General features: G+C 43.5%; 1 protein-coding gene across 3 annotated transcripts in view; it reads left to right on the top strand.

Moving 5' to 3' along the window:
• abcg4a (ATP-binding cassette, sub-family G (WHITE), member 4a) overlaps nucleotides 1–21749 on the top strand; it is a 118908-nt gene that overhangs the window by 83103 nt on the left and 14056 nt on the right. For all 3 annotated transcript variants that reach the window (XM_068054048.1, XM_068054049.1, XM_068054050.1), the window contains exons 5-10: nucleotides 6042–6092; nucleotides 8064–8209; nucleotides 11568–11691; nucleotides 18272–18386; nucleotides 19650–19792; nucleotides 20971–21069. In XM_068054048.1, the coding sequence (XP_067910149.1) occupies nucleotides 6042–6092; nucleotides 8064–8209; nucleotides 11568–11691; nucleotides 18272–18386; nucleotides 19650–19792; nucleotides 20971–21069 (678 nt within the window). The remainder of the gene's footprint in view (nucleotides 1–6041; nucleotides 6093–8063; nucleotides 8210–11567; nucleotides 11692–18271; nucleotides 18387–19649; nucleotides 19793–20970; nucleotides 21070–21749) is intronic.

Raw genomic sequence — 21749 nt, 5'->3', positions numbered from 1 at the left:
GTCAAGGAAGGAGACATTAGAACAGGTGACCAAAAGCTCTGTCAAATAGGTAGGTTTTAAGGAGCTTCTTCTAGGAGGAGAGGCAGAAAGGTTTAGAGAAGGAATTCCAGAGCTTAGGGCCTAGACAACTGAAGGCACGGCCGCCAGTGGTGGAGTGACGGAAGTGCCAATGGACAGGAGGCCAGGTTGTGAGCCTGCAGGAGATAACAGAGGTAGTGAGGAGTGACACCCTGGAGGAACCTGAGGCTTTGGTGGAGCAAATCTCTCATTAGGGAATGAATCATTAATGGGAACAAGTTTAACTGAACCCGCCCTTTAGAATACTGATGAGATTGGGAGTAATGCTGGATTTACACCCCACCTGCTTTTACTCTCCGTTGAAGTCAAGGGAGGATGATATTGGAATCAGGTGTAAAGCTTTCGTTCCACCTGATTGGTAAGTTTCCCACCTGACCTGTTGGTTTAAAGTTATCCCCTGTTTATTTTCACTTGCACCTTTTCCCCCCTATACTTTATCCGGTGTTTGTAGAGTTCCAGTGTTTTTGTTTTATGTACAATTAAAGTGAAATACCTTCCTGTTTCAGTACAAAAAGACTGCAGCCTTGGGTCAGAACAGGTGTAGAGTGGCTTAGTTATAAAGCAAAGCTTCCTTTTCTCTGTTGCAATAGTGGACCTCAGCTCCTGTTACCAACACTGAGGTGCATGGGGGTCATTTTTATCTTCAACAGGATGGAAAACTGGCAATAATTGGTCAGCTGTTACACACCTGAAAACTTTTCCTCCCCAAAGGTGCATAATGGGCAGCATATCACCTTGGCAGCCATCATTACAGCCTGTCTGAGTGCTGGTACATACATAAGCACAATTTTGTGCTGTAGGCTTGTGCCCAAATTTGATTCTGTCCAGACTCATTTCACATAGGATGCTTAAAGCCAACACAATGACGCAACTTGCATACCATCTGTCCGGATGGGATTTGAACCCAGATCCTGGCATTTGAAAGGCGAGCATCTAACCCACTCTGCCAACCAATTCCTCCTGGTTTGCTTTTGAACATAAAATTTTGAGTGACCCATGAAATGTCAAAGCCATCGTGACAATGACTGCTTCATTGTACACGCTTTGGTTTGTTGACCTGGAGAATTGTATGGCAAAGCAGTTCACCAGGTAACACTGAAAACAAGAGCAAGCTGGTCGGTCTCTGCTGTGCTGCTGATTCACTTTGCAGGTTGGAATTGTGTGCGAAAGAGATCAGCGTGCGAGTATTCACCTTTCCCCCGCTCGCATACCCACCTGCTGGTTCTGTTGTTTTCTGCCAGATTCACAAGAGTAGTTGGTTTTGAAGGTGAGCCAGCACAAGCAGCAGCGTGTTGAAATGAAACTGCTCCTTTACAACTTTCCAAATACAAAAGAGGAAAGAATGCACGGGCTGAACAGGACACAAAGGGACACGAGTAAATCCCTCCATTAAAGGGCTGCTGCGTGGGAAAAAAAATAAAGGAAGTTGAAATCTGAGCTCCAATCTCCAGACTCTCCAGTGCTCCAGATCTGGCCCCAAGTGCTAAGTTGAAAAGTTCACGAGTGACAGGGTTGTATCTCGATTCCTGTTCGCTGCCAATGTTCCATAAGCTGCACCTTTGCACGCATATTAACTTGCTTCAGTTGGTGACCCTCCTGCTTTTGAGTCTAAAGATGGTGTGTTTTACTGTGCAATGTAGGGCGACACTCTGGTTCAGTACTGAGGGTGGGGCCGTGCTGTCAAAACCAGGGTCCTGTTTGCCTGCTCTGGTGGAGGCTGAAGATCTCATTTCGCTCTTTGGAGTCTCCTGGTGACTTGGTCAACATTCCTTCTTCCACCAACACCAACAAGAAATCAAAAAGAGATAATGTGATCATTTGTTGCTTTTTCTTCTGTATGTTGCAGACACAGAATGGCTGTTGTGTTTGGCTACATCACAACAGTCCCTGCATTTCAGAAGTAATTCATAGCAACATAGGAATTGCTACATGAAGGAAGACCAAGGTCCACCTTGTTTGCCTTCTACCATCTTGGTAGTCGCCTGATACCATAATAAATATAGTTGTTGACTAATCATCGCAATCAATCTCCGTCAGATAGTCTGACAGATTAGGACATGACATGAGGAAAACCCCATTGGTGGAGAGCTTTGGAAACCATAGACCCAAAGTCATCTTTTTCCTCCCAAGCACACTGTCACGTCTCATTATTCCTCCACTGTATCCCAAAATGTTACTTTCTGAAGGAAATCATCTATCCTTAAATAGAGACATTTTGGTGACATCGTAAAGTGCTTTGTAACTGCCAATTTAAGAAAACACAAGTGCTGTGATGTAAGGAGATACAAGTCTATTGATTGAGACAATGATAGAGGCGATTGATTGGAGAATAATTGTATTTATGACACTGCAACTGAATTAATGGAACTCCAGTTACGTCTAAACCAGCAGATAAAATGTTTGTCCTTAACTTTGAAGTGCCTGTTCTTTAACAGAACATAATGTATACAGTTGGGAACATTTTCCCAATACGTGCCATCACGTACAACAGCTAATCTCAGGCGGGCAGAGGGCCCCAAATACCAATGCATGCTTGGAAAATCTGTCCACGTGTCAAATTTAAAGGATGAAAAATCGAGCTAGTTCCCTCCCTAGTATACAGTCCTCCCCCTGATTTTCCTCAATACATTGGACCCACCTGATCTAATATCTGCTGGTGCAAAAGCAGAAAAAGCTGCCTAATACTCGCCCTAGATACTCAAAGCCTCCTCCCTTGTGACAACATCCAAGAAACTGATTGGATATGTTGAAAGATAAACACAAGCTGGTCCAATGAGTGCATCAGCTGTATTCATGAAGGGATATTTATATACAGAGTACCTCAGGTGAGTTTGTCAGCCTATTTCCAACGGATTCCTTCTCTAAAGGAGATTACCTGGTGTAACCCGAAACACGCAATAAAGGCTAACCTAACACAATCTCAAATTCCTTTGTTGAAGGATTAGATACAGAACCACCTCCCTTTCATCTAATTTGATCTTCTCTGGCATTGAACTTACTGACTCAGTCATTGTATTTTTTGCACCATTTCCAAAGGCAGTTTGTAAATGTGCAGTTTGCTGGATGTTTAAAGGTAGTTCAATGCTAGAGAGAAGATCACATTTCTCATGGAATGAAGAATTATTTATTTGTTTCCAATATAATTGATCATCAGGCTGCCAGTGTGGAATAGAGGTGGTTCTGTATCTAACAAACCCTTGAATGAAGGAATTTGAAGAGTGTCAGGTTAGCCTTTTGTCACATGTGTTTTGGGTTACACCAGGGAAGAGAGAATCCATTGGAACCAGGCTGACAAAACTCACCAGAGATTCACTGTATGTAAAAATCTCTGAATACAGCTGATCCAGCTTGTGCTTATCCTTCAAAGAATTTTCTCCGTTCCTGTTCCTCGGGTATTTCTCAGTCTACCTTTCCCATTTCCTACATTGCCTCATCTTTTCCTCCTCTACTCAGTGTAGCCATTGACCTTTTCTGAGGGAAGCTGTTTTATACTTTTCTTCCATCATCCTTTCCCGTGGATGTTCTTGCGCCACATATGGCCTATAGCTAGAGAGTGGACATCCAACCAACCCATTCTGCTGCCTCTGCCAATGCCACTTTATAAGCCCCAGCTGACTGGTATGCATATGTGCTTTGTGGACTCAACAACAAAAACAACTTGCATTTATAGAGCTCCTTTAACAGTAAAACATCCCAAGGTGCTTCACAGTAGCATTATTAAACTGGGCGGCACAGTGGTTAGCACCGCAGCCTCACAGCTCCAGCGACCTGGGTTCAGTTCTGGGTACTGCCTGTGCGGAGTTTGCAAGTTCTCCCTGTGTCTGCGTGGGTTTCCTCCGGGTGCTCCGGTTTCCTCCCACAGCCAAAGACTTGCAGGTCGATAAGTAAATTGGCCATTGTAAGTTGTCCCTAGTGTAGGTAGGTGGTAGGAGAATGGTGGGGATGTGGTAGAGAATATGGGGTTAATGTAGGATTAGTATAAATGGGTGGTTGTTGGTCGGCACAGACTCGGTGGGCCGAAGGGCCTGTTTCAGTGCTGTATCTCTAAATAAATAAACAAAATTTGGCACAAGCCACATAAAGAGATACTAAGGCAGATGCCCAAAAGCTTGGTCAAACGTTTTAAGGATTGTCTTAGAAGAGAGAAGTGAAGAGGTTTAGGGAGGGAATTCCAGAGCTTAGGGCCTCAGCAGATGAAGACACAGCTGCCAAAGGTAGGGTAATTAAATTTGGGGATGTGCAAGAAGCCAGAATTGGAGGAGAGCAGAACTCTGAGGGTTATAGAGCTGGAGACGGTTACAGAGATAGAGCGAGGGGGCGAGGCCGTGGAGGGATTTGAAAACCAGGATGAGAGTTGTAAAATGGAGGTGTGGCTGGACTGGGAGCCAATGTAGGTCTGCAAGCAGAGGGTGATGGGTAAACAGAACTTGGTGTGAGTTAAGACATGGGCAGCAGAGTTTTGGATGAGCTTGGGTTTATGGAGAGTGGAAGATGGGAGGTCAGCTAGGAGAGTGTTGTAATAGAAACAGAAAGTGCTGGAAATGCTCAGCAGGTCTAGCAGCATCTGTGGAGAGAGAAACGTTTCACGTTGATGACCTGCTGAGTGTTTCCAGCACTTCTGTTTTTTATTTCATATTTCCAGCATATGCATTGTTTTGCTTTTATTCTTGAGCATTGTCCAGTCTAGAGGTCAACAAAGGCATGGATGAGGGTTCCGGCAGCAGATGAGCTGAGTTTTTCCTTCCTTCCTGTTGGGAAGCATTTAACCTTTAGAGGAAATGTCAAAGATTAGATACCTGTGTTGGAAATTGATCACCTTGGGCAGTTTAGCCATCTTGATGTAAATGCAGTCAACGTGCAGCATTTATATGGAGCAAAGGCAGGAAAATGGAATTGGGGTGCAGATTTAATTGAATGGATGAGCAGCCCCGAGGAACTGAACGGCCACCTCCTGTTCCTATGTTCCGAGAACCTCAATAACAATTGTGTCAAGGTTTATTCATGAAATGCTTCCATTTCTACAAAGATTTTGGGTTGAATGCATCTCCCAAGGAAAGTTGTTGTTCTTGTTGAAATCCTTTTTCTTCACCGTTTGGCTTTGTTGAATAATGGAGCAACATTGGATAAAACCACTCACTTAAAGTCTTTACAGAGAATATACAGCAGGCTATTCAGCCCAACTAATCTGTGCTGGTGCTTATACTGCACTCAAGTCTCCTCCCATTCTATCTGCCTCATCTCAGTCTTTCAGCATATCTTTCTATTCCCTTGACTAGTTTTCTCTTAAAAGCATCTCGGCTATTTGCTTCAACCACCTCCTCTGGTACTGAGTTCCACATTCTAGCCACTCTCTTGAGTATATAAATTTCTCCTTGTTTCCCTCTTGGATTTATTAATAACTATCATTTATGCTTATACTTTTTAATTTCCTCCTTGAATGGTCAGTTTTCTCTTTCCCCTTACTCAGTTCTGGGGAGCACTTAGTGGCCACCAAGCACCTAGTACCTCATAAAATTGGTGAGGGTTTATCCCATCTCTGGCTTGATAGCCCATCATTCCCACTGGCTGACACTTGCTCTGAGAATCTCCTCAGTTACATGACAGCCCTGGTGTCTTACCCTGCAGGAGACTGAAGCAAGATAAACACTTGCATTTCTGGGATCTTAACTGGTAGGGACAGGATTGGGTTCAAACCTCTGTGAAGACAATGTCAGATAATTTAGGTGGAAAACACCTGTTTGTTTTCTTCTCCCTAATTAACGACCAGCTAGTGAAATGCTGGGAATCTGTGGAATTGAAGCTTTTGATTTCTAAGGATTACGTTTTGTTAATTGGGATATTACTGACTGAGACCAAACATATCCCATCAAATAGTCTCACAAATCAAGTCTGTGATCCTTGAATGTTGAGTTGTATTAGACATTTTTTTCCCTGACATTGAATTTTATTCTTGATTTTTACAGGTTTCAGCTCACCTTAAACTGAAGGAGAAATTAGAAGTTAAAAAGGAACTGGTGAGTCATGAACCTCTTTTGGTAATTCAATTTGAAATAAATTTGGCCGCAGTTTTGTTCGATCACACCAGTGATGGAGCTATTTGCACACTGCTCCGAATAATGGATTTTAAAAATTGAATTCAAGAGAAGTGTAAATGTATTTGCACCAAAATAAGCTTGCTTAACATCAGTAGAGCTTCGAGCCTGGGTTGTCTGTGTCTAATTATGCTGCTGTAATTTCCAGTCCTATTCTGGGAAACAGGAAACCTGTTAGATAATCTGTTTTATAAATTAACACTCCCATGAGAAAGCTTTGCATGATGAAAGTGCCTATTGAGAATTTGCTGGAGTATCGTGTTCAGTTCTGGACCTCATTTTAGGAAGGATGTCAAGACCTTAGAGATGCTGCAGAGGAGATTTGACGGACTTCAATTAAGTCAAGAAAGTGGGATTGTTCTCCTTAGAGCAGAGAGTGTTAAGAGGAGGTTTAATAGAGATGTTTAAAATCATGAAGGGTGTGGATAAAGTAAATAAGGGGAAACTGTCTCCAGTGGCAGGAGGGTCAGTAACCAGAGGACACAGATTTAAGGTAAATGGCAAAAGAACCTGAGACAAGATGAGTTTTTTTTTAACGCACCAAGTAAGTTGCGATCTGGAATGCACAGCCTCAAAGGATGATGGAAGCAGATTCAATAATAACTTTCAGAAGTTAATTAGATAAATACTTGAAGGGGAAATGAAGCTTTGTGGTAGAGCTTCTAATTCGTGAAATCTGCTTCATCGTGCCTGTGAAACATATCAACGGCCATTAAGTTGACTCAAAATCTCGAGAGTAACCTTAAACAAATTGCTTTTCACTCCCCTCCTGCGTTCTATATTGCCCTTTGCTTCCATTGTCCTGTAAGAGCTTTAGAGGGAACCATTATGGATATGAAGTTCTGCTTTTCTGTGCTGAGACAGTACAGGACAATATTAAAAAGAAAAATGTTTTATCTTCTTTTGAAGGGGAATTGGATACAACCAGCTCCCTAGAAACAACAGCTTGCATTTATATAGTGCCTCCAACATAGTAAAATGTTCCAAGATGGCTCATAGGATTATTATCAAGTAAAAGGTTTGACACCAAACCAAAGGAGACACGAGGGCAGATACACAAAAGCTGGGTCAATGAGGTAGTTTTAAGGAGTGCCTTAAAGGAAGGGAACAAAGTGGGGAGGTTTAGGAAGGAAATTCCAAAGCTTCAGGCAAAGGCAGCTGAAGGCAGGTTGGGTGATGGAAATCAGGGATGTGCAAGAGGCCAGAATTGGAGGAGTGCAGAGATATGAGGGTTGTAGGGGCTAGAGGATGTTAGAGATTGGGAGCGGAGTGGAGGAATTTGAATACAAGTATGAGAATTTTAAAATCGAGGGTGTTTGGGATTCTCGTGGGGAAAGGGCAGCACCGATAACAAAGCCCTAAGAAATTATTCAGGAGGGTACTTGGGAAATCTCCCAATTTTCCCTATGGCCAGTTTGCATTAAGTGAGCCATAGGAAGAGGTCTATGATTTGATGGCTGATTGGGAGACTAATGGAGACAACTCATGCTTACATGGAAGTGTCGGATTGTGTGTTAACCTGACAGCAGTTAGTTTTTTTTTAGAATGAGAAGTTCTGTTAACAGCTCAGAACAACTGCAAAGTGATTACAGAACAACCCACCACAAAAGTGCAACAAAGGGTGTTGTATCGGTCTCCTCCTGTCTCTCTTCTTTAGAGCAATAACGTCAAAGGAATGAGTTCACAATAGAAGTGACAAACACACACGCTAGTCAGGGATGGGGAGGCTCAGGGGAATGAATGTAACCGTTAATAGGAATGGGACTAATTAAATGGCTCTTTCAAAGAGTTGGCACAGGTATGATGGGCTGAACAGCCTCCTTTTATATAATTCTGTAACTATTAGTTATTTGCTGCCTGGTTCTAACACTTTGCATGATATCCTGCTTTAAGGTAAATGAAATTCTGACAGCACTGGGACTTCTTGACTGCTCTAACACCCGGACTCTCTCTCTGTCTGGTGGACAACGCAAGCGTCTAGCCATTGCCTTGGAGCTTGTCAACAATCCGCCTGTTATGTTCTTTGACGAGCCAACCAGGTAAGAGGAAGGGTGTGTCCCAGAAGGTCATTTTACCTGTTGGGGAATGGGTTACCTGAGCCTGCCAGTTGCCATTTCATTTCCTGTTTCCATCACATTGTTTGATCTGTGTCTCATTCACATTGGAGGCTATAATATAGAGGAGATGGCACACAGTACCACGTCCGGAATCGTTCTCTGTGCCATTGGAGTTGCAGTGTAACCATAGTAACCCTAAAGGGCAGCCATGCATGGGTTGGACAGTCAACTGTTTGTTCTGACTGTGACTGGGCAGAGTAAGCTGACCGCTCCTGAAGACCAGCAGTGTCAGTTCTTCACAAACATTGCACTGACAGAAGATTTTAAAAGAATTCATTTATATAGTGCCTTTAACATTGCGAAACATCACAAGATGCTACAAAGAATCATTTATCCAGTACTATCAACAAAATTTGACATGGAGGCTCAAAAGGAGATATTAGGGTAGATGACCAAAAGCTTGATCAAAAAAGTTGGTTTTAAGGAACGTCTTAAATTGGGGATGTGCAAGAGGCCAGAATTGGGGGAGCGCAGAGATCTCAGAGGGTTGTAGGGCTGGAGGAGATTACACAGATAGGGAGGAGCGAGGCCATGGAGGGATTCTAAAACGAGGATGAAATTAACGACACAGTTGCACTGAAGGTTTTTCCCACTGCCACCAGTGCCCAAAAATCTGTTCCTGCAGTGCACACGGGGTTGGTCTCACCGTCCCGGAACAAAATTTGTGAAAGTGTCATCAGTCTTAATCTCTCTTTGTCCATCTGTCTCTTTCCATCTTTCTGGCTATTTTCTACAAAAACTGGCTTGGACAACAGTAAGAGCTTGCATTGTGCAGCACTGCTCATCTGGAAGAGTATCTTAGGAGTGCTTTACAAAGGGGAAAATGCTGAACTGGAGGCAGGACAAAAATTAATAGGGGCAGGAGAAACAAAGCCATGTCAAACAAAGACAGCTAATAGGCTTTACAAGAAGGAATGCAAGAGGCAAAAGGAGTGACTTCCAAAGCACAGGGTAACTGGTGGCTGAAAAGTCAGCCTGTGATGGTGGAACTGAACAGTCTTGTTCCAGCTTCTAGAGGCTGTAAAAACCCTAGAAAACCATGAGCCTCGGATCAGCAGTAATCTGCATTCTGTTCCAGTGCCCATCCTGCTCTTGGATAAGCCACAAACACAAGAGAGCAGAAAAGGCAAACTGCAGATTGGCGGCAAATTTTATTACTGTCTTATCCAAGGGTTGCTACAGATTGATGCTCATGGACTTGTGTGAACCTGATTTTGCAAATACAAGGTTTCAGTGAATATTTATTCTGTGTGCACAGCTAGGTCACACAATCTGAACTCGTATGGGTTGATCCAGCCAGGTAACAACAGCTGCTGAGCTCAGATGCAAATTCATATTAAGAATTCACACTCTGATTTTCTATCTGAATGCTTTTTTTCAATTTGCCGATGCCTGCTGCTGGTGAATGAGGACCCATTCATAACCTTACCCTACTGTGCTTTGAGAAAGCTGTGTCTCTACCTGAAAAGTCTGGGAGCTGAGCCAAGCACCCACCTCTCCAACTGACTACAGCAGTGTTGTTCCATTGATTCAGCTCAGTGCTGTTGAGGTAAAGAGGCAGAGAGGTTTAGGGAAGGAATGTTAGAGCTTGGGGGCTAGGTACCTGAAGACACGGCCGCCATTGGTGGGACAAAGGAAGTGCTGGAGGTACAATCAGCCAGAGTTAGAAGATTGCAGTGATCTCAGAGGGTTGTGGGGCTGGAGGAGGTTAGAGATAGGGCGAGCTTCAACCCAATGACGTGGGGTGGGCGGACGGTCCGTCCCCAGCAATGGCGTCAGGTACCACTGCGCAGGCACCAACGACATTTTTAAAGGGCTTCCAGCCCTACATTGCAATTTGAATTTTTAAAGGAATACTCATTTCAAATAAATACATAAAGTGATTCTGACCCTCTCCCACCGCCTCCCCCCTCAAATAAGCATAGAAGTAACTACCTGCCCTCTCTCCCCAACCCCCAAGACACTTGCCTTGTGCTGCTGACATTCCCGCTCTTCCCCTCCCCCCCCCCCGCCCCCCAAAGGTCATCAACTTTAAACTTTATCCCTTCCCAACACCCCTTAGACCAATGAAATTAATCTGTGTAGGTCTGCAAGCACAGAGGGTGTTGGGTGAATGGGACTTGGTGCAAGTTAGGATATGGGCAGTCGAGTTTTGGATGAGCTTGAGTTAACTGAGCTTGTGGAAATAGACTCTTTGTTTTATCGCATGCTGAACATCCTGTCCACATTTGAAAGTCTCTGATCCTTTTGTTCTTCATTACTTGTGCCTATGATTTATTAATGGTCTTGGGTAAATTCGATTGGTCCCTCTGGGGCCAATGAGTGCCCCTCCTATCGTATCAGCCAGACTGAAACTTTGCTTGTATTGAATTCTCAATAGTTTGCTTTGGAGACTGCGAAACATGCTGATGTCTTTCTATAGATGACCAAGCCGTAGCTAGGTTTGCCAGCTCTGGTTGGACATATTCCTGGAGGCTTCATCATAGGACCTTGCGATTCCAACTTTGCCGGCCAACCAAACAATCTTTTTCCCATCTCCGAGGTGTTGTTATCTACTAAACAAAAGTGTTGAAAGAAAATGGAAAAAAAACATTTTCTTAATGCCCCAATGATTTACTCCTGGGTTTTCTCTTGGCAGTGTCGAGAAGATTAATTCTTGGAGGCTCCTGGACAATCCTGGGGGCGTTGGCAACCCAAACCCAGCTGAGCAAAACAGAAAGAGAAACCTCATTATTATGATTGACAGGTTTAGATAAGGTAGACAAAGAATAGCTGATGGGACACAGATTTGAGGTTTGGGGCAAAGAGATGCAAGGGAGGGGGTGGATGTGAAGAAGAACTTTTTTATGCAGTGGGTGGTAATGATCTGGATCTCGCTGCTTATAAAGGAGGTGGAAGCGGAGACAATGAATGATTTCAAAAGAAAATTGGATGGCCACTTGAGGGAAATAAACTTGCAGGGCTGTGGGCATAGAGCAGGGGAATGGGACTGACTGGATTGCTCTACAGAGAGCTGGCATGGACTCGATGGGCCAAATGGCCTCTTTCTGTGCTATGATTACTTCATGACTCAGTGGAGAGCAAGAGAAGCAGAGGGAATAGCTTTGCCAGGCATGCCATGAATGGACAAGCAGTGACACAAGGCATAGCAACACTACTGAGGGCTACAGGAGGCGCGAGGAGCTGAAGTAGAATTGGCCACTGATTTTTGTCATGAGTACCAGACAATTGTAACTCTATTTACAATGTTTCTCTGTGTCTGTCTCCCCCTCCATCTCAGTGGCTTAGATAGCGCCTCCTGTTTCCAGGTCGTATCACTGATGAAGTCACTTGCTCAGGGTGGGAGAACCATCATCTGCACCATCCATCAGCCCAGTGCCAAACTCTTCGAGATGTTTGACAAGGTACAGTGTTTTCTTAATCATTTATTGTTGCAGTGGAAACCGGATTCTGATCTGTGTAGCATGTTATGTGGGTTGTGATATCTGATGCTGCGTCAGGAAATATCACATGAAATTTTTTTTTTTATTCCTTCTTGAGATGTGGGCATAGCTGGCTAGGCCAGCATTTATTGCCCATCCCTAACTGCCCTTGAGAAGATGGTGGTGAGCTGCCTTCTTGAACCACTGCAGTCCATGTGGTGTTGGTACATCCACAGAGCTGTTAGGGAGGGAGTTCCATGATTTTCACCCAGGAACAGTGATATAGTTCCAGGTCAGGATGGTGAATGACTTAGAGGGGCAATTACAGGTGGTGGTGTTCTTGTTTTTCTAGATGGTAGAGGTTGTGGGTTTGGAAGGTGCTGTCTAAGCAGCCATGGCGATTTGCTACAGTGCATCTTGTAGACGGTACACACTGCTGCCACTATGCACCAGTGGTGGAGGGAGTGGATGTTTAAGGTGATGGATGGTGTGACGATCAAGCCGGCTATTTTGTCACGGATGCCGATGGCTGCTTGAGCACAGAAACAGGCCTTTAAACCCAACTGGTTTATGCCAGTGTTCCTTCTCCACACAAGGCTCCTCCCACCCCTCCTCATCTCAGATAATCATCTCGCCCATCAGCGCAACCTTCTATTCCTTTCTCCATTATGTATTTATCTAGCTTCCCCTTAAATGTGTCTGTGCTATTTGCCTCAGGGACTCCATGTGTAGTGAGTTCGACATTCTAACCACTCTTTTTGGTAAAGAAGTTTCTCCTGAATTCTTTAACAATTTATTTGTGACTATCTTACTTTTGTGGTCCCTAGTTCTGGCCTCAGCTGTAAGTGGAAACATCTCCTGTATATCTACCCTATCAAACCTTTTCATAAACTAAAATACCTCTATCTGATCACCCCTCAGCCTTCTCTTTTCTAGAGAAAAGGGTTCCAGTCTCTTCAATCATTAGGAAAACAAAAGCTGTCTGTGCCTTGCAGACAAAATGACTGCACCATAATTGACGATTGTGTGTATATGTATGTATGTGTGTGTGTGTGTCTATTATATAGTAATATTTATAATTTAGCAGTTTTTTCAATACTTCATTTAAATCTGACAATATTGTCGGCCCAAATTTATAATTCCAGTATATGCATTGAGGTTCTATTTTGTAAAGTTGACTGTACACAGCATCTTGCATTATATAATAATTTCATCTACTAATTGTGTTTAATTGTATGCAGGTGGTGGGCATTAACTTGAGCACATATAAGGGACACTTATTGAAACAGTGATGTGGTTGAATTAGGAGGTGTATGCTTGTAATGTTTAACTCTGTAAATAAATGTAAGACTGGGTAAAGATTGACTCCAGTAATATCCTTCACTAACAGCTTTCTGGATGGGAACAAACTGCGAGAATTGTTTTTATTTTTCAGTTCACTCCCCTCCCCTCCTAAAGGGGTTGAGATGCTAGGGCATGGTTTTCATCACCCATTTTTCATGTGTGAGCCTTGACGGTGAATGTTGACTGGCAATTTCACTACAGAACGCATCACAACCTGTCCTCATTTGTGCTTTTGCATGTGCACATTCCAGCAGGGGTCACAATGTAACCCAGATTGACATGAGATAAAAACAAGAAATGCTGGAATCACTCAGCAGGTCTGGCAGCATCTGTGGAAAGAGAAGCAGAGTTAACGTTTCGGGTCAGTGACCCTTCATCGGAACATGAGGCCAGTTGTATTTCTCCCTTACTATGACTCTAGTTGTGATTGACTAATCCACAGAGACCAGTGTTCAGAGCTCAAACCTTCTATCAAAGTTCAGTATCACACTGGGCAGTGCCCAGCAGAACTCTTCAGGGATCAACATTAAGAATAAAATTGATTCTTTCTTTACTGAAGGGTGTGGTGGTTTAGTGATTTTGTTACTAGACTCCTAATTCAAATCTGGCCTAATAATCCAGAGAATGTTAGTTCAAATCCCGCCATGGCAATTTGAATTCAATTTTAAAAATCTGTACATTAGAAGCTGGAATCAGTAAAAGTGAACATGAAGCTACTGGATTGTTAAAAACCCAACAGGTTCACTAATCTCCTTTAGGGAAGGAAATCTGCCGTCCTTACCTGGTCCGGCTGATATATGACTCCAATCCCATGCCTATGAGGTTGACTGTTAACTGCCCTCTGAAGGGACCTAGTGCCCGAAAGGGAGCACTTTCATCACTGACTGAAGGAAGAAGGTTTACCACCACCTTCTCCAGGGCACCTAGGGATGGGCAATAATTGCTGGCCTAGTTAATAATGCCCACATCCAGACAATAGATAAGAGAGGATGAGCAAGCCAATCAGTTGAATCAAACCACTTCAGGGATAAGCAATAAATGCTGGCCTTGATCAAGAGTGGATTAAAAACAAACCAGGATTCAATTCTGTGCCTTGAAGACTGTGAACTAACATTAACGTTCTAATTAGGGATGGAACCCATGAAACTGAAACCCAAGGAGCTCATGTCATTTGTACCTTTTCGACACAGGCTTTCATTTTCCTCCAACCAACCTTTAGATGATCCACTGGTTCCAGTGGGAATTAAAGATCTCATTGCACTGTTTGAAGAGAGGTCTCCTGGCCAGTTCATCCCTCAGCCAACACCACCAAAAAGGGATTAACTGCTCATATGTCTCTTTATTCTATTTGTGGGATCTTCCTGTGTGGAAACTCGTTGCTGCGTTTGTCAACAGAACAGCACATTTTAAAGTAATTCACTGTATGTAGATGATTTTGAGCTGGTTCTGAGAGATGCAATAAGATGGCCGTATAAATGTCAGTCTATCTTCAGTAGTACAAAACCTCTCTGTTATCACTACACATTAATTATCTGCAGCTAGGAGACACCACAAGTTTTTTTTTTATTAGCAGCATCCTGTCTCACTCTTGCACACTGCACTAAGATAACATTACTCTCCAACCACACAACCCAAAAACATTTAACATTGGCTGTTTTTTTTTTACTCTATTTTTTACCCATCTCTGCGAGAATAGAAAATCAGTAAAATAACGATTTTGAACCTGACAACTGCTGGCGTGCAATGTGGCCACATTTTTCTTCACCCTGCATGCTTCCCTAGCACAGGAGCAGAGTCCACTTACAAACAACTCAAGCTTCTTTCAGATAATATTTTTGGGATACAGTACCTGAATAATTTGAGATATATATGTTGAGTGTAACAACGCTTGGGAGGCAAAAGGTGACTTTGGATATATGATTCTCGAAACTCTCCACCACTGGGGTTTTCCTCGCCTCACGTCTGGCTGTGTTGTAGACTCATTGATAGAAATTGAAGATTGATTGCTGTGATTAGTGAACAATTCTATTATCGTTATATCTTGCAACTACCAGGAGGTAAATGAGACAGACCTTGGTCCTTTTCTAGTTCAGAAATTCCTGTGTCCTGTCTCCTAGTGATATAATTTATGATGCATCTTACTGGTTATTTAAATGGGTAGAGGAGAGAAGAATTTCTGTTCAGGGTGATGGATGTTAATGCTTGGGAATACTTTCCATTTCAGGGCACTCCCAGGGCAGGTACAGTATGGGTCAGAAACAGGGTTAACCACAGGTTGTAGTTCTCTCTCCAATCCACACTAGGTTTGAGCATAACTTGCCCGTTAGGAGGCAAGAGAGGGTAAAAGGGATAGGGAACAGGGCTGAAGATTGTCTCACTTGCTATCATGTGACTCCTGACAATTCGCCAGGAGCAGCAGTGGTTCTGGGTTTGGGGTAGAATAGCAGCCGTCCATGTTTGAACTCAGTGTGGTTCAGTGTGACGGTGTAGATTTTGATAACGGAAGAGTGGACAGAGAAAGTGTAACGTCTGATCGCTGAATTTTCTATTTAAAGAAGCTACCTGAGCTTATGGCTTAGATGGTCAGCTATATTGTATTTAGTCTGATGCGGTCTTCGCACGAAGTGAGCAGCTCTACCCACAGATCAACACTTACACTGCCTCGCCTGCTGTTTAATTTTGGACTGGGTAACCAGTCGTAACTCGGACTTTCTGCCTGCTGTCTGCAGTGCGAGGCCTGAATCAGGGGTGGGTGGCAGGGTGGAGAGCTGGCAAAAAATATATGCTCAGGAGAACTCGGCATACCAGGATCAAGCTTCGCAGTGGGTTTACTCATGCCACTGCCCTACATTCTGATGGCAGCTCCTCTGGTTTGAGTCCAAGGGATTTCTCAGCATCTGCTCCAAGCAACATGCATTTAGGATGTGAATGGAGGAACAATGACCCCTGCAGCTCAACCATAGACTGTAGTGCTGACTGCCACCTTCTGTCATAAGAAGGCATTGCAGGTCATGTAATATTAAGCAGTATTATATATTTACAGCACAGAAACAGGCCTTTTGGCTCAATTGGTCTATGCTAGAGTTTATGCTCCATGCAAACCTCCCTCCTTCCACCCCTCTTCAGTTAAACCTAAGAGCATAACCCATTATTAAGAGTTTTTTCCTTCCTCTTCTCTGTCAATGTTCCTTTCTAACTTTTTTTTAAATTTGTTTCTTGGGATGTGGACGTCACTGGCCAGGCCAGCATTTATTGCCCATCCCTAATTGCTCTTGAGAGGGTGATGGTGAGCTGCCTTCTTGAACAGCTGTAGTCCATAGCCTTGCCCTCTCCTTGGAGTGTATTTTCTGTTAAAGGAACATAAATATGTTTTTCAATTATTGATCTTTCAGCAATTGTGTATTACAAGACTGTCTTTCAACATTACGGCCCAGGTTCAAACAGAGCACAGGCTGACGCGATGAAAGTTTCCTCCATCCTTTGACAGTGAGGTTAATTTGAGAAATTGGTATAGAGACCTTAATGCTGAACTCAAATCACCCATAATTGGCATTGTCCCATGTAGCACCAAGCCATTGAGACCACACAACTGAGGAGGTAATTGACTTGGCAGTGACTTAAGCACATAAATAGGAGCAGGAGTCTACTCCAGCCTGCTCCACCATTCATTAAGATTATGGCTAATCTTCTACCTCAGCTCCACCTTCCCACCCTTGATTCCCTTAGTATCCAAAAATCTATCAATCTCTGTCTTGAATATACTCAACAGCTGAGCATCTACAACCCTCTGGGGTAAAGAGGTCCAAAAATTCGCAACCCTTTGCATGAAGACATTTCTCCCCATGTCGGTCCTAAATGGCCGACCCCTTATCCTGAGATTATGACCCCTAGTTCTAGACTCTCCATCCAGGGCAAACAGTCTCTCGGGGCTTGACCGGTTAGCTAAGAATTTTATACATTTCAATAAGATCACTTCTCATTCATTTCAATTCTAGAGATACAGGGCTGTATTCCTCAGGGTAGCCCCCTCAGCCCAGGAATCAATCTAATGAACCTTCATTACATTCTCTCTAAGTATATCCTTCCTTAGGTAAGGAGGCCAAAACTGCATACAGTACACCAGGCATGGTCTCACCAAAATCTCATATAATTGTAGCAGGGCATTCTTGTTTGTCCTTCAAGGTGAAGATGACCATGTCCATCATCTAGGTGTGTTTGGTAGGATTCTGGTGGGTACAAAGGTGTCTGCTAAGGCCAATCTGCACCCGGAAGGTTCTGCTGCAGATACAGCAGGATATCGCAGACAATTGAGCACAATCAAAACCCCTTGAAGAAAAAGGGTAACGTAGCATTTGCCTAAATATACCAGACTTGGCACCTTCCCTCTATACCTTGCCAGTCAATGTTCATTGACCAGAAATGTAAGAAAAGGACATTTGAGTGATGCACTGGCACCCTTTAGACGTGAGGCTCATCATGAGTTGGGCAAAGGGGAGCGAATTCAAGATGTAGGGAAAGATGGCAGACATTTGACAGATGTAACAACAGTAATCTGGTTTTGGTGGTTGAAGGAGGACTGTTGGCCATGGCAGTTGGAGGACTCCCCAGTGGTCTTAACTTTGCCTCGGGAGCTTTGGAAGTGCACCTGAACAGGTAGGTGAGAGTTGAGTTTAACATCTCAAGCAAAGGAATGCATTTCTGACAGTGCGGCACTCCATCTGTATTGCAGTCGGGTGTCAGCTGAGTTTTTGAGCTCGTGTCCTGGAGTAAGGCTGAAACCCCTGGCTCTTGTTACCCAGAGGAGAGATTGATAAACCAACTGAGCTAAACAGGCATGTCAAAGGGAAAATTGAAAAATAGCATAATTTAAAGCCAGGGCTGCTGGTTAATCGAAGCCAGCAATGTCAGAGAATTGAATCGGTGCCAGCTGTGTGTTGAGTCAACACTGGGTTCATGACCATATTTCCACTAATGTTAATTCAGCTCTATTATAGCATCAGAAACTATATCTCCATGAAGTTAGCCATCCCACAAACATGATGTCATGCCATTTATTTAAACAAATAACATTCAGTAGTCAGCAGAAATGATAGAACAGGGCAAAAAGTAATTAATGTTTTTAATCTGGTTAGTTTTTTTTTACAAAATGGCCAAGTTTAATAACGAGGAACCTTTAACAGTGCATATTTTAATTTGACTCTCCTTTCTGTCCTCACAGCTGTTCATCGTGAGCCAAGGGCAGTGCATCTACAAAGGGATAGTTCCCAGCCTCATTCCCTTTCTTAAAGGACTGGGCCTGCACTGTCCAACCTATCACAACCCCGCTGACTTTAGTAAGTGAAAAAGGCACTCCTCTGTTAATATGCTCCTACAAAAATGTTGGTGGGCCAGACTACAGGGGTCTTAATCCAGGCTGTGCTGAATGGGCTGAAGGGTAAAGATATAGGGCTTTGGGGAAAGTGCAAGGAGAGTTGGATTAATTTTATAACTGTACCAATGAGTTAGCACAGGCACAATGGGCTGAATGGCCTCCTTCTGTGCTGTATCATGCTGTGGCTGAATTCAGGCCAGATGGGAGTCAGGATGCTGCAGTACACCTTAGGAAGAAATCAACAAGGATTCCTCCGTTCCCACTGGAGACTGCATGTGTGTCAACATCAGGTGAGATCAGGATTAGATTTGGTTGAATATTTGCTGACATGCACCGTCTACGCTCACCTGTGAAGAATGACTTCACTGGAAGCAGGGTAGCAGAGTGCTGCTGTCATGGAACACCTGTCGGCGGTGGAACTGCACCCCCATACTTTGAGCCTTCAGGAAATGAGGAGACACGAGGGAAATCTGAAGGGTTTCCTACCAAATTCACACCCAGGTATTGACATTTTGTTTAAGTAGTTTCCTCTCCTCATTCTCCTAATTGATAGCTGGGATATGTGCCCTAAAGAGGCGAGAAATTAAATGAGATAGAAAGAATAGTAGAAAATAAACAATATTATTCAACATGTGTTAGAAATACTAACTGCACAAACGGAAAAACACCCAATCAAATTGTGCTGTCTGATTAATGCTAATTCAGTATACTTGGGTTATTTTTTGTGCTATTCTGTGACTGAGTCTGTGTGATATTTAATTTAGTGTTGTGACCTATTTTGTTTTACTGAGTATGGGCCTGTCTTTGTACCAGTCTTGTGGGTAGCCCACAAAAATGCTAGTTCAGTGTGTGTTAGTTTAGTGATGATGGCTTGTTTGCTGGTTTAATGGGTTGTTATCCAAGTACTGATGCTCATTTAGGAGTAGAGACTTGCCGTAGCAGAGCTTGCCCAGGGAGTAAGGACTTACTTTTGTGCTGGTTTACTGAGTAGAAAACACTATTTCTCTGTGTCTGCTGTGGTCAGATCCCTGGCACAAAGCTACTGTCCCATTTTTCCATTTGTTCTCAAGGCTTTGTCTTGGGGATGCTGTGTTGTGACCCCTCCACATCCAATGCTTAAATATACTTGGTTTATTCCTGCTCCCTTGTTGCTGTATCTTAACGAGCTTTAAAATCCGTACTTTTCATTCTGACCTTGCCCACTGATTTTTGCTTTCTTGCTTAGTTATTGAAGTTGCCTCGGGTGAATATGGAGATTTGAACCCTCTGCTGTTTAAAGCTGTTCAGGATGGAATGTGCACCATGGCGGTAAAGAAGAACCCATCTAATGGGAATGATCCAACAGCCTGGAAAACCCGGAGCCTGACGGTAATGCAGTGAGAATCAATTCTGTGCCTCATTGTTCCTAGACACCAGCTTGGTAGAGTTTTCAATGGCTGCCTGTGACATTAAAAAAACAAACATCTCGCTATTCTCTGCAACTTCCCATATTCCATGAATAAAACAACACTTCGAAAGTGCTGGATAGACAAAGAAATACTTTATTTATATATAGCCTTTCCTGAGCTCAAGGCGTCCCAAAGCACTTTACAGCCAATGAAATGCTTTTGAAATGTGGTCAGTATTGTAATATAGGAAACGCAGCAGCCAATTTGTGCACAGCAAGCTCCCAACATAAAGCAATGTGATTATGACCAGGACATCTGTTTTGAGTGATGTTGGATGATATTGGCCAGGTCTCCCTTGTTGGAGAACTCCCCTGCTCATCTTCGAAATAGTGTTGTGGGATCTTTTGCACCCACTTAAGAGGGGAGAGGGGGCCTGGGTTTAATGTCTCTGGAGTTTAGAAGAATGAGACGTGATCTCATTGAAAAATCTCAGATTCTGAGGGGGCTTGACAAGGTAGATGCTGAGATGTTACTTCCCCTGGTTGGAGCATCTAGAACTAGGGGACACAGTCTCAGGATAAAGAGTCATTCATTTAAGACTGAGATGAGGAGAAATTTCTTCACTCAGAAGGTTTGTGAATCTTTGGAATTCTCCACCCCAGCAGGCTGTGAACGCTCAGACGTTGAGTATATTGAAGGCTGAGATTGATGAATTTTTGGACTCTAAGGGAATCAAGGGATATGGAAATCGGGCAGGAAAGTGTAGTTGAGGTCAAAGATCAGCCATGATCTTACTGAATGGTGGAGCAGGCTCGAGGGGCCGAATGGCCTAGTCCAGCTCCTATTTCTTATGTTCTTGTGTCTCGGCTGAAAGACAACATCTCCTGACAGTGCAGCATTCTCTCAGTGCTACAATGGAGTGAGAAAAGGGCATAAAGTATGAATAATCACACTGCTGGGAAGGACAGTCCTCAAAGGATAGAATTCAAGCCTCATTGCTAGACTAGAAAAGCCCTGCCCAGGCTGTGTACATGTCGTTCCATACTGGATGCCAAAAATGGAAATCTCTTCCAGTCTACTTCATTGCATCCTAAACATGACGAGCACAAAAACTAACAACTTAGAGGCACTTCTGATTGTCTCTCTTTCTCTGTACAGGACACAGGCCCCATTGAGAGCCGCACTTTTGCCATAAGCTCCTTCGTCCAGTTTTGTATCCTCTTCAGAAGAACCTTTATTTCCATATTAAGAGACATGGTAAGGCTGGCTGGTTTTATTGCTCTGTTATAGAATTACAAACTAATTTGAGTGGTAGGGTGGGGACGGGGTTACAATTCACTTCAGTTCCTTTTTGGTTAATGCGGTAATCTGTTGATAAAATATCCTACGACGCCCCCACCCCCGGTAGGAATGTGAATACACGGGGACCTCAAGTGAGGCCTGGATTAGTCAAATAAAATGCAGGAACTGGAAATAGAGTAGAGGGGCTACACTGGATAGTAGTCCTCCCAGTTGTGAAGGGCGAAATCGACAATGTTTCCACTCCTGAGTGCTCACTGCTGACCCCTTGTGAGTGGAAGATGGAATTGAGCTTTTGACAGGATGAATTCCACAGTCAAACCACCAACATTCACTAAAACCTGAGCAAAGTACTGCAGGTGCTGGAAATCTGAAATAAAAACAGAAAGTGCTGGATGTATTCAGCAGGTCAGGCAGCATCTCTGGAGAGGGAAACAGTTAACGTTTCAGGTCACTGATCATTCATCAGAACTGGCCTTTCCCTACTGTTCTTTCCTTGCATCCCCCTTTTCACTGGCTCTCTCCTTGCTTAAAAAAACTGCTCATCTGCCAGTTCTGATGAAAGGTCAATGACCTGAAACGTTAACTCAGCTTCTCACTCCGCAGATACTTCCAGATATGCTGAGTGTTTCCAGGAC

This window comes from Heterodontus francisci, chromosome 22 (assembly GCF_036365525.1).
Source record: "Heterodontus francisci isolate sHetFra1 chromosome 22, sHetFra1.hap1, whole genome shotgun sequence".
In the NCBI taxonomy this organism is placed as follows: domain Eukaryota; kingdom Metazoa; phylum Chordata; class Chondrichthyes; order Heterodontiformes; family Heterodontidae; genus Heterodontus; species Heterodontus francisci.
Note: the sequence above shows the minus strand (reverse complement) of the source record. Positions and strands in the feature narration are given on the sequence as shown.